Source organism: Microtus pennsylvanicus, chromosome 1 (assembly GCF_037038515.1).
Source record: "Microtus pennsylvanicus isolate mMicPen1 chromosome 1, mMicPen1.hap1, whole genome shotgun sequence".
In the NCBI taxonomy this organism is placed as follows: domain Eukaryota; kingdom Metazoa; phylum Chordata; class Mammalia; order Rodentia; family Cricetidae; genus Microtus; species Microtus pennsylvanicus.
Genome location: NC_134579.1, coordinates 27,345,978 through 27,359,438, shown reverse-complemented (window position 1 = coordinate 27,359,438; position 13,461 = coordinate 27,345,978). Strand labels below are relative to the sequence as shown.

The following is a 13,461-nucleotide window of genomic DNA, read 5'->3' as shown; positions in this document are numbered from 1 at the left end:
ATAAATATTTGAATCTATAACCCATGGATTACTGTTCTGTGATGCCTTATTTTTTCTAAGCATCTTTACTCTGTGACCTGCATTCTTTGCTTTTTCTCTATCCAGAATTTTACTTTCTTTTGTATTACTTGGTTTCCATAAATAGTGTGGAGCATAATAAATGAAGTCTGAATCTTGAGTGTTGATCTTCAGGGATCTATTTCTATACTGACTGGGATGACTTTTTCCTGACACAGTTCATTTGCCTTAATCTCAATTGTTTTTTAAGATTTTATTTGTTTTTAATTTCAATTTGCATTTCAACCTCAGTTTTCCCTCCCACCACTCCTCATTTCCCCCCTCACTTCCACCCCAGCCCACCCCCCATAAATTTCTCCCAATGGGTCAGGACTCAACTGGGGAAGTCAACAATGTCTGTCTGACACATTAAGTCAGGGCAGGATCAAGCCCCTTCCCCGTGCATTAAAGCTCAGCATGGCATCCCACCATATGGAATGGGCTCCCACAAACTAGCGCATGCTAGATGCATGGTGGTCCCACTGCCAGGTGCCCTCAGAAGTCCAAGCTTCACCACTGTCTCTCACCAAAACATCAGTTCTGCAACAAAAATAGTTTTTTTTTTGGATTTGTTAATATAATAACTGGCTATGTGTTTTTTTCTCATAGGTAAAAAATTCAACAAATGTTCATTTATTGACCCCATCCTCTACCCATTTTTTTCTTTCCCATCTCTGTTTCCACTTAACCATCTTTCTTTGCTCCCTATGGCTTATCAGTTGTCTTTGTCCTCTTTACCACCCTTATCCACAAATTCCTGTACTTTTCCTTCTTTCAAAATATAATAATTCTATGTCTAAGGATTAAAGAAGCATTTACTGAAATAAATCAATATAGTATTAAATTTTAAATAGATTATAAGTTGATAAGCTAGAAGATGGATGCATAAAGATGTTTTTGTTTATTCTTTTTACATGTGCTTAAAATACTTTAAAGTAGAGATAAAAAAGCAAACATTTTAAAGAAAATTTTTCCTGAAACAAAAGTGGATACCATTCTATTCCAGCTTCAGATATGTATGAGTCTATTAAGTGAAGTTTATCACATGATTGAAAATTAAGTAATTTGAATAATTTATATCTCATAAAGATATTGAATCTACTATTAGAAATTCTCCCAAATTATAATTTTAATTTCCAATTCTTTCACTGGTCAATTCCAACATTTTGGAGTTCTTATTTTTGATTTTTGGAGACAAATGAGACACATGGAATACTCTATATGTTTTAAGTTGAAAACGTCTTAATAAAACATGACAATATGTTGTTTTGACTAAATCTGAATTGTTTGATTTTATCAATAAAGAATTGGGAGCCAGATGATGGAGAGAAACCCAATTAGCTCAGAGAGGCAAAAAAGCACCTAGCACCTTTGTCCTCCTCCTATGCCTTCCGAATAAGCCTGCCTTAAACTGAAGGTTCCTCCCTTCTACTTCCTGTGCACCTCTCTTTGTGGACTCCCCTCTCCCTCTTTCTCGGTGGATTTTCCTCCCTCACTTCTTGTCAACCAGGTGGTTGCTCCACCTGGTTGACTTTATTCTTTACAATTAGCGGAAAACTCTTGGATTAACGATGCATGCTAGGACTGAGCCATACCACATCTAGAAACAGATTTTTTTTTTCAGTAAATAATGCAATGTTAAAGTTTAGAGTGTGACCAAATATCCTGTAATGTTTCCCCTTTTGTCTAAATAGAAAAGATAGGTTTTTAGAGAGTCAAATGAAAACCAAAACATGAAATTCGTGGCAATAGAATACTCACTTATTTTTTGATTTTCCTCTGTCCCATACCCGGTGACTCTTCTGGTCTGAGACAGAGATACAGAGACTTTTTGAGGTTTTCTTTAGCAAGCTCATGTGAGTTTAGAGGAAAGAGTCGTGCTCCTACCCCCAAAACAGCTTTAGTATTTTATTGAATTGGGGCCACATAAAGACCACTTGCCACTTAAGACTATAGAGGGCAGCAGAAACAAGTATTTGGGAATCTCCCTTGGGAGGGACAGTCATGAGCCAGGGAGAAAGAAGGGAACACCCCACCAGGCTGTCCTGCTTCCTACTCACATTGGGTGGTTGATTGGCAGGAAGGGTCAACTGCTCAGGCAAGATGGTGGCATGGGTGCTGGTGCTCATCTGGAGCTCTGAGTTGGTCAGCTGGAGGGGGCAATGCCACTTGGCCAGTTTACTCTATGTGTTGGGTTATTTTCTCCAGATGATCTATCTTTTTTCTTCAGATGTTTCACTTATCCAGTGGTCTCTGGTTTCCTTGGTTGGGTCCTTTTATTTTTTGGAAAGATAAAAGCAAAACCCTGCCCCAACCCTAACTGGGGTCTTCCTGTTTTGCCAGGTTATATCTTTCCTAGGGTAAAATGTTTTTTGGCAACAGAAAAAGTTTTCTGTTTCAATTAAATTATTTTGAAAATTTGAGACTAAATATACCTCACTATGTGTAGATAAATATACCTATATTCTGCTTTCTCTTTATATATAGATTCAAGGTTTAAATATATTTGTTTTAAGGTCACAAAGGACATACACTTTAAATTTCAGCCTGCCTTTTTCAAGCAGTTTTTAAATTTAAGTCACTGTAATTCCTATTTGCCTGCCTCTGCTTTCCAGACATTGAGATTACAGTGCTGGGATTAAATGTGTGACCACCACCTCATTAGGCATATATATAGTGGTTATAATAGTTATTCTCATAGGGTTTTCCTGGTTTAATTAGGTTTTCCATTTCTCCTTAGTTTTTAGTGTTGGGGTTAAACTTTCAAGTTTTTCAAATATGTAATGTATCATCCTGTGAATTTGTTCTTTGGTGTCCTCGTTAGGGTTACTGTTGCTGTGAAGAGACATCATGACCATGACAATTCTTCTAAAGAAAGCATTTAATTAGAGTGGTTCACGTTACCATTTCAGAGATTCAGTCCATTATCATTATGAAAGGGATCATGGCAGCATGCAGGCAGAAGTGGTGCTGGAGCCAAGAGTGCTATATCTTGTAGGCAGCTGAAAGTTGACTAACACCCTGGGCAGTATCCTGAGCATAAGGAAACTTAAAGCCCACTCCTACAGTGACACATTTCCTTCAAAAAGCCGTAGCCACTCCAACAAAGCCACATTTCCTAATGGTGTACTCCCTATGAGACTATGGGGGGCAATTACATTCAAACTAACATGGAAATTTTTAAAATTCTAGTCTAAATTAAACCTGATGCTAATTTGTCCACTATTTTATTATTTTTAGATGTATTGTCTGTTTTGCCTGTAGCAGTTACCAAAATTTACTATTATAAATTTTAGGTTGAGGAAACTGTTTATGATTTCTACTGTCTGTTGTGCAAAATATTTACACAAGTGGGGCTCTTTAATATACCTGTGGAAGAATTTTACACTGAAACCTTTTAAGTGATTTATAATTATTATAAATTGCACTGGGAAGTCAAAATTTTTTTTGAAAAAAATCTGTTCTTGTAAAGGTACAGTAAAAGTTCAGTCTTTTAAATAAATCACTATAATAGACCATCTCTTAGGTAATGAAGAAGTCAGGGGATTTCTAGGCTGTAGAGCCCTTTGGCTGGATCACATTAATCGCTCTGAGCTTCATTACCATTCTCCATTTTCCTGATTTCTTTTTGATAACAAATAGTGCTAAATTTCGAGGATTGGTTGATTCTTCAATATGGTGATAATTTAGCTGCTTCTGTTCCAGCTGTATTAGTGTCTGTAATTTTTCTGATGTCAAAATTTATTGTTGCATCCACATAGGTTTTTCAGTTAACCATTTTAAAGGTAGGTCTGTTGGTGCCTTTGAAAGATCAACAGTTGTTGTGCCCTGCTTATATGCAGTCTCTACAGTTGGTGTCTCTTCTTGATACTACTTTTTAATACTCTTCTTAGAAGTATTCTTTATTTTATGTTTTTTTCTGAGATTAGAAGAATATTAATCTGTGTTTTCCATTGCTGCAACAAATCACATCCCAAAAATCCATGGCTATATTATCCAAACATGGCTTTTCCTCTTTGTCCATCTGGCCCTATACACTCCACCCATATTGCACATTGTTTTACCTGACATAAACTTCCAATCACTAGAAGCTGGATATTTATCTCCTGAAGAGGCCAATCTGGATGCTAAGAATTTGCTGAATTTATGCCTTCCTCTAATTTTGTGTCTACTAAACCTTCTATTTCAATGTCATTTATTTGTAATTTTAGCTTTGGTCTCTGATAATTTATAGCAGTTTGCCAAAATACTTGTTTTCTGGTCTTCCCTGAATCTTTTTTTATCTACTGAGCAAGGGGTTTGGAGGGAGTAGGGAAGGCAGAAGGGGGAGATGAGGAGAGAAGGGGAGGGAGAAGAGAACTTGAGGGAATGGGATAGTTGCGATGGAGGAAGGACAGAGACAGAGAGCAAGGAAAGAGATATTTTGACTGAGGGAGCCATTATAAAGTTAGCAAAAAACCTGGCACGAGAAAAATTCCCAGGAATTCACAAGGATGACCCCAGCTAAGACCTTAAGCAATAGAAGAGAGGGTGGTCCAACTGGCCTTGCTCTGTAGTCAGATGAATGAATATCTTAAATATTACCATAGAACCTTCATCCAACAGCTGATGGAAACAGAGAAAAAGACCTGCACTGCAGCACTGGACTGAACTCCCAATGTCCAGCTAAAGAGAGGGAGTGAGAATATGAGCAAAGAGGACAAGACCATGGTGGGAACACCCGCTGAAGCAGTTTACCTGAGCTAATGGGAGCTCACCAACTCCAGCTGGACAGGGAAGGAAACGGCGTTTGTCCAAACTAGTCACTCTGAAGGTGGGTGACAGTTGTATGGCTGGAGCAAACTGTGGGGCCACTGGCAGTGGCAACAGGACTACTGCTTATACTGATGGCTTTGGAACCTATTCTCTTTGGATGGATGCCTTGCTCAGTCTAGATATAGTAAGGAGGACCTTGGACCTTCCCCAAAGCAATGTGCCTTACCCTACTGAGAGTGGGTGTGGAGTGGAGTGGCACGGTTAGGTGGAGAGAATAGAAGGAGGGGAGGGAGTGGGAACTGGGATTAGTATGTAAAATGAAAAACAATAGTTTTTTTAAAAAAATAATAAAAAAATATACTTGGGAGCCAAATGCAGGAGTGAAAGTCTAATAGGTCAGAGAGGCTGTTGTAGGAGGGATTGTTTGTGGTTCCCAGTCACCTAGCTAGCTTAGACCCAAAATAATCACACAGAAACCATATTATTTAAATACCTGCTTGGCCCATTAGCTGTAGCTTCTTATTGGCTAACTCTTACATATTAATTTAACCCGTCTCTATTGATCTGTGTATCACCATGTGGCAGTGGCTTACCAGGTAATGTTTCCAGCATCTGACTCCAGTGGCTCCAAGGTGTCTCTCTGACTCTGTCTTCCTCCTCCCATGCTATAGGACAAAGCAGTTTCTTTATTCATTAACCAATAAAAGCAACACATAGACAGAATGACCTCCCACACAAAGAGGCAAAGAAAACACCTAGCAAACTGACTTTCCTTCTCTGCTGACATCCCAGATATACCTCTTCTTCTCCACTGTCTCAAATGAGACTACCTGAAGCTGAATGTCTGTCCCTTCCACTTCCCATGCATCTCTCTAGCCATCCTCCTGACTCCTTCTTACTCTGTTTTTTATTTTGTTCATTTCCCATCAAATGGTTGCTTGCTCCACCTCTTGACCTTTGATTGACTTTATTTAATCCTGTCTACAATATTCAAGAAGAAGGCTCTTGAATTTAAGGTGTGTGCTAGGGCTGAATCACACCATAACTAGAAACAGTTTTTCTTCATTAAATAATGCAAACACAAGGTTCATAGTGTGATTAAATATCCTGCAACAACAATATTATGTAGGGAGAAAAGATATTCCTCATTAAGTACAAGTTTTAGCAACAATATAAATCTTGTACTAGTAGTATATTGAAAAGGTTCATGTCTGAATTTTATTTGAAGAATTCTAGAATATCTTATCATTTGATAATCTGAAGTATAATTTAATATAAGAGTAAAATAAATTATATAAATCAAAATATCATTCCCACATCTAATCTTAAACTTTGAAGTTGCACATTTCAGAATTGTGTTAAATATAAGTCTGATAATTTCTTGTTCTTTAAAAAATGTGGATTTCAGCCAGGTAGTGGCACATACCTTTAATCTCAGCACCCAGGAGGCAGAGGTAGGTGGATCTCTCTGAGTTGGAGGCCAGCCTGGTCTACAGGAGCAAGTTCCAGGACAGTCTCCAAAGCAACAGAGAAGCCCTATCTTGAAAACCCAAAAAAGGTGGATTTTATTTCCCTTTTGATATGATTTTTATTCTGTTATTGTTAAACATCAGCTGTTTTTATTTGCTATTTTAAGAGGTAAGTGTATTGCTTGAACACAAGTATGACCCCAGCCAAGACCCTAAGCAATAGTGGAGAGGGTGCCTGAACTGGAATTTCCTGTAATCAGATTGATAACTACCTTAATTGTCATCATAGAACCTTCATCTAGTAACTCATGGAAGCATATGCAGAGATCCACAGCTAACTACTGGACTAAGCTCCAAAGTCCAGTCAAAAAAGAGGGAAGAGCAGTGATATGAGCAAAGAGGTCAAGACCATGATGGGGTATCCAGTGAAACAGCTGACATGAGCTAATGGGAACTCACTGCCTCTGGACTGACAGATGAGGACCCAGCATAGAACAAAACTATGCCCATTGAATGTGGGCGACAGTTGTATGGCTGGGGCAGTCTATGGGACCACTAGAAGTAGGACCAGGATTTATCCCTACTGCTTGCACTGGATTTTTGGAGCTCATTCTCTTTGGGGAGATACTATGTTCAGCCTAGATATAGCCGGCCTGGCCTTGGCCTTGCTTCAAAGTGATGTGCTAGACTTTGTTGACTCCCCATGGGAGACCTTACCCTCTCTGAGGAGTGGAGGGGGGGAAGATGGAGAGAGTAGGAGGAAGGATGGGAGGGGTAGTATTGGGAATTGGGATTGTTATGCAAAATGATAAAATAAAAAAAGAAGATATTATTAGGCACTGTATGTAACCTGTCCATATTGGTGTAAGACATTGTAAGAAAAAATATTTTTCAAAATAAAGAAGAGACAAAAATAAAAAAAACGTTTAAGTAGCCAATTACTCCATATAAACATGTGAAATCAATGGCACCAGCGGTCTGAGAAATGTGTGCTCAAATCTGAGTTAGGGTTAGTACCACACAGCCATTAAAACATCAGAACACTCAGCATTTGTGACTATATGTAAGACTGTAAATCTAAAGGGACTTTTGCACAGTGTCTCTTAAAATACACAATAATAAGGGCACTTTAGGAAACATGCCATGGCTATTAAAGCTCACATTCATATTTCCCGTAATTTCACTCCTGGGAATGCATCCAACAAATATGAGTGCATATAATCATGAAAACAAATGTGTAAAGATATTTATAGGACTTTTATTAACAGCCAAACCAAACTAAAAAAAAAACAGATTTCCAGGATAGATATCACATAATTGATAGGTAAATCTTGTGGTATATTTCTCCATAGCCCCCAGAAAGAAATATGTATTACTATGTGGAACAATAGAAGAAACCATGCCTGTCCTGAACGAATAACCACTGTGTGTTCTTGTGAATATAAATTTCAAGAAGGAGCAAAAGTGTTGGGAGCAGTGAGATCCCAGATCCTGAATTTCTTGTAATCCCCTGATCTGAGTGCCTACAGCTGCTCTGAGCACAAAACCTTCAGGAGTTCCTGAAGGCAGGAGAGTGGTTTCTGATGGGTTTGGCTGGGGCGTGGCTATCTCTATAAAATCTGCCCCTGAACACAATAAAGGGGGCATTCCTGGAGAATTGAAGGATGACCTATGTCGCTGTCTCTCTGTGTGTGTCTGTGTATTTTAACCTCCTGCCCTTTGCCCAAAGCTTGGTAACTGGGTTCAAACGCACCTAGCACAGACACGGGGGCAAGGTGTGTGGCACAAAAGGATGCATGCTGATCATATTAATACTTTTAAATTCATCTCATTTATTCTGCCAGTACCCACCTCGTTTTCATCCCTTCTTCTCTGAGTGACCGGGATGACTGGTTCATGGAATTTGGTTTCTGTTTTTCTTATTCTATAAACAGCTTAGTGAGTAGATATTTTCAGCAAACTTCTTAAATTTGCATAGTATACATATTTTAATGTACTATGTCTTCTTGAGATTTATTTGTCTATCTCTGTGTATGTTTGTGTCTCTGAATGATTATGGTATATAGCTTTGCATGCCCATGAAGACCAGAAAATGGTGTCAAATTCCCCGAGGCTGGAGTTTAGGTGGTCCTGAGCTGCTTGATGGAGGGCCTGAGAACTGAACGTGACTCTGCAGGAGCAGCAGTTGCTCCTAAGTGCTAAGCCATCTCTCCAGCCCCTTGTATTGTGCTTTAAAAGCAAGCAAACAGCAAGAACAATAAAAACAGAAATCTCAAAGATGTTTCCTGAAAATTGCTTAATATCTTTCCTAAGATATTTGCATATTCATCATTATTAAAAATGCTTAAATTTTGGTAATACTTCATTTTGAAACATACTATATTTAACCAACTTATTTCCTGTACTCATTTGCCTTGTCATTTCTGGATGAACTATTTTTTAGATATCCCCAGAAGAAAGTCAATATGTGGGTGACTCGATGTTTAATCCTATTGGTTGGTTAGATGGAATTTGGACTTCTGTAGGAGACAAGTCACTGGCATGTTGCAAGGGAATTTCTAGGCTGGATTGAGGGAGTGTCTAAGAAGCTCAAAAACCTGCACTAACTGTGGGCAGGACCGATCACTGAGCTAGAGTCATTGACTGAACATAAAGGAATAAGGGAAAACCAAATTGAGTGCTAAGATGCACAAGGGTCAGCTTTCTAAATGAAGACACAATGTGATCAGCCAACTCAAGCACTTTACAGCAGGACTTCCTGGCCTGGTGCCTCCAATCATGATGGTACCCTCAAATCATGAGTGAAATAAACACAGTCTTCCTTTCTTGAGTGGTTTTTGTGAAATATTTTGCTACAATAGTGAGAAAGCAACAGAAATAGGAAATGACCAGCAAAGAGTATGGTGCTTACTTCGTTAAACCTGGTACTCTTCAAGTAAATCGCATTTTCTCTTGTGTTATATTTTAGCATGATATCAGATTTTATTTGAAAATCTTTCCTTTAGTACCCTTGTATATGAATTTATAAGTAATCATTTATCTATCTGTGCTATGGTTACTGAGTTTAAATAAAAATGCCATATCATTTCAGAAAAAAAATTGAGGGCTTACTGAATTTCAGTGTTCTAGAACAGTTCATGTTTAATAAAGATTATCTCTTTGAAATTGTATCAGAAGATCTCTGAAATAAACGCATTATGTAGTGCACTCACATTCACAAGTAAATGTATATGTGTCTAAGAGTGTACAGTGCATCATGTAGCTTGTGTGTGTGTGTGTGTGTGTAGGAGTGTACATGATGTGGGAGTGTCATATATCAATCTGTTGATTTCATTGGTTAATAAAGAAACTGCTTGGTCTGATAGGTTAGAACATAGGTAGGTGGAATAAATAGAACAGGATGCTGGGTAGAAGGAAGTGAGGTCAGACGCCATGCCGTTCCTTTACAGGGCAGATGCAATGAAGCAAGCCGCCAGGTCAGGCATGCTGAATCTTTCCCGGTAAGACTGGTGCTACACAGATTATTAGAGATGGGTTGATCAGGATATGAGAATTAGCCAGTAAGGGCTAGAGCTAATGGGCCAAGCAGTGTTTAAAAGAATACAGTTTGTGTGTTGTTATTTCGGGTATAAAGCTAGCTGGTGGCTGGGAGCTGGGAGGCGGGAAGCGGCCTGCAGCTCCTTCTACAGTGCATCATGTAGCTTGTGTGTGTGTGTGTGTGTGTGTTTGTGTGTGTGTGTGTGTGTAGCAGTGTACAGTGCATCAAGTAGCTTGTGTTGTGCAGTGGAGTATATGCTTCATCGTGTAACTTGTGTATGTGTGTAGAAGAGTGTACATTGCATTATGTAGCTTGTTTATGTGTGTAGGGGAGTTATGTTGCATCATGGAGCCTGTGTGTGTATGTGTGCAAAGGAGTGTACATTGTATCATGTGTCTGTATGTGTATAGAGAAGACTACATATGGTTTTATGTGTGCTCTTCTTATATTTTCTATTCCTTCTAAAAGGGATATCAAAATTATTTACTCATCTAGAAAGTAAGACCTGTAAGTAAAACATGTCAGGCTCTGAAATACAAGTGCCATCTAATCTCACCTTAATGTGGAGCTAAGAGTTCATACCAAAGGCAAAAAATGGTGGATAACATGACTATAGTTGATGATAATCAGCTTATTTTCTTAAACAGTAGAGAGGATTCTGAGTGCTTTCAAATTCAAAGAATTTAAAAATTTCCAACTTGATGGACCAGTCAATTGTCCTGATCTGTGTGAATATCTAGACTCTAAATTACAAAGATTATCTCAGAGATATTTGCATCCCCATGTTTATTGATGCTTTATTCATTACAGCAAAGAACTTAAAGAATTTGATTCAACCTTGGAATGCATCAATAGATGAATGGATAGTCAAAGTGATATTTATCTAATGTACCTATCATTTATTTACATCTGTCTATCTATCGATCTATCTATCTTCTATCATCTATATACCTATCTATAGTACTATTCAGTAATACAAGAATGGACTTAAATAATAAATATTAAGTAAGGTCACACACAGAAAATGTTCCCTTCATATGTATAACCTAGCCAAAACAAATGAACATGTGGGTAAAGGATTACTTATAGAAAAGACAATTGTGTGTGTGTGTGTGTGTGTGTGTGTGTGTGTGTGTGGTGAATCAAAAATTGTTTTATAAACTAATCTTATTCATACATATAGGATTTTTATGATGTTTGATATCAGCTCTAAAAATTTTATTTGATAATTTTATGTATTGTTAGATATACTATGTTTTTCTCTTTACATTTTTTTTGTTATTTTTCTGTTTTACAGTTTTTAAGATTCAAAAAATTTTGGTAGATTATTAGTAACCCAGTGCTCTTTCATCTTGTATTTTGTTTCAAAAATGTCCTTGAATATCACTTAAGTTACTATAAACAGAAATTAAGGCTAGTTCAAATGGATCTGAGTGAATTAGTAGCCAGGCAGGTGGTGTTAATATCCATATATGATGCTTTAAACTCACAATTGAATCATATTTTCTAAAAAGATATTAGTTAATGTGGAAAGGGGATTTGTAGAAAGGAGGGTACATTGAGAGTGGTACAAAGGAGTTAAGAAAGAGTGGGGATAAGAGCAATAGAATCTGCTATATCCATGTGTGAAATTGTCAAAGAATAGATTTTAAAAATAAGTAATGGTATTTGATGAAATTTCATTTGACAATCCTACAGTGTGACCACGAAGGAAAGGTTATACTTTCAAAGCTATTCAATGACTAAGAATTGGGGAAGGACTAAGAGAAGGAGCCAGGAGAGCTAACTGAATATTTATTATGGAAATCAAGAGAAAAAAGCTTGACAAAGAATAGATGGGGGTGATGTCAAAAATTCTAATAAGTCAAGAAATGTTGTTTCCTTTATATTTGGCGATTTGGCATTCACTAGGATTTTGTGGTGATGCCATAAGTGCCTGGAGGCACAAACCCTGAGCTAAAGGGATGATGGTTAGCTAAAACAATGGAATGCAAATTAAAAAGAAATGCAGTCCAAGGTTGCGTAATTACAAGGTTACTGGAAGCTATCAGCCAGATTAGAAGATTTTAATTAGAACACTTAGCATGGCCTTTGAAGAGCGTAAAATCATTTTTCATCTTGGAAGCATTTCCTCTACTGGAATGCAAACTCATTAAAAAGTAATGATTACTAACAATTCCTTAATAGAAGTGTGGAACTTTTGTTAAGTAACAAAGAAACTATTTAAATGAATTTATAGACTGGAAATTATTCTGTTGCATGGAGATCGGATCACATGTCCTTGTTTACTATGTTCAACACTGTATAAAAGCATCCAGGAAAGCTAGGCACATACACACCACACTCAGTTCATCTCCAGTGCAAAACAGTTCATCTCTCCCGGAACCATGAGCTACTACAGCGGCTACTACGGAGGCCTGGGCTATGGCTATGGTGGCTTTGGAGGCCTGGGCTACGGCTATGGAGGCTGTGGCTGTGGATGTAATAGCATCCGCAGACTGGGCTATGGCTGTGGTTGTGGAGGTTATGGATATGGCTCTGGCTTTGGAGGCTATGGATTTGGCTCTGGCTACGGAGGCTACGGATATGGCTCTGGCTTCGGAGGCTACGGTTATGGCTGTTGTCGCCCTTCATGCTGTGGTGGATATGGTTTCTCCAGATTCTACTGAGTGAACAGCTGATCTTCCGACTACCTTCCTTATACCGTCCAGCTTTAGAAGGGAACATGCTCTCTTTGTTATAGAGAAGACATTTATGGTTTATTGATTATTGTTCTGAAAGAAACTGGTCATCAATCACTCTGGAAGAATCGAGACTCCCCAACTGAATTCATAGATTCATCTATTATATGCAGTCATTAACATTTGTTGTGGCTCTTCATGGTCTGTAATTTAAATTCATCATAATAAATATGTTTAAATGACCTAGCAAGCATGAATCTGTCATCTTTTTCAATACATTATAATCCAGAATGTGGGCTTATAGTCAGAATGTCAGTTCTTTGTATCAGCCAATGATTTGCTTCACTAATATTTTATTTAATAATAAATTTAATTCAAATTATACCTACTGTTTGACTTCCTGTGTTGGATACCATTCTAAACGTAGAGGATATGAAGGTATGTGATAGGTTAAAACATGGTTACCTTCGTGTGTTTTTTCTTTTGTTTTCAGCAATTGTTTTAATTTCCTTTTTTTGTTGAAAATAGATTTGTTCATGTAATAAGATTATAGTGCCCCTCCACCAACTCTTTCTAAATATTCCCCATCTCACTAACCATAAAAATTCACACCAATTTTTTCTTTCCTCAATAGAAAACAAATAGACATTTAAAACATATTAATATAAATAATAATGGTGACAATAAATAGAATAAAATAAAAAATAAAATAGGACAAAAACAAACAAACAAGCAAAAAAGAGCCAAAGAAAACATACAGACCGGTTTTATAATCTGATTCTGTGCACAATTATTTCTAAGACTCAGTTTCATAGAATTACTTATTCCAAAGTATTTGTTGGTAAAAAGTAGTATTTGTGCTCAAAGAGTAACATTTCCCATGAGCATCACATTGAGGTTTCAATCTTATAATGTCTTTTACATATAATCAATTCAGTTTTGAATATTGATCAACTTACAA

General features: G+C 37.5%; 1 protein-coding gene across 3 annotated transcripts; it reads left to right on the top strand.

The window, feature by feature from the left end:
- Positions 1 to 12,206: 12,206 nt before the first annotated feature.
- On the top strand, positions 12,207 to 12,488 carry LOC142838592 (keratin-associated protein 16-3-like). 3 transcript variants are annotated; one of them, XM_075954116.1, is made up of 2 exons: positions 12,207 to 12,300; positions 12,397 to 12,488. In XM_075954116.1, the coding sequence occupies exons 1-2, from the start codon at positions 12,207 to 12,209 to the stop codon at positions 12,486 to 12,488; spliced, it is 186 nt and encodes a 61-aa protein (XP_075810231.1). The 3 variants fall into 3 exon arrangements, with proteins under 3 accessions (XP_075810231.1, XP_075810220.1, XP_075810211.1); XM_075954105.1 differs by having other exon boundaries at positions 12,207 to 12,342; positions 12,424 to 12,488; XM_075954096.1 differs by having other exon boundaries at positions 12,207 to 12,488.
- Positions 12,489 to 13,461: the final 973 nt, after the last annotated feature.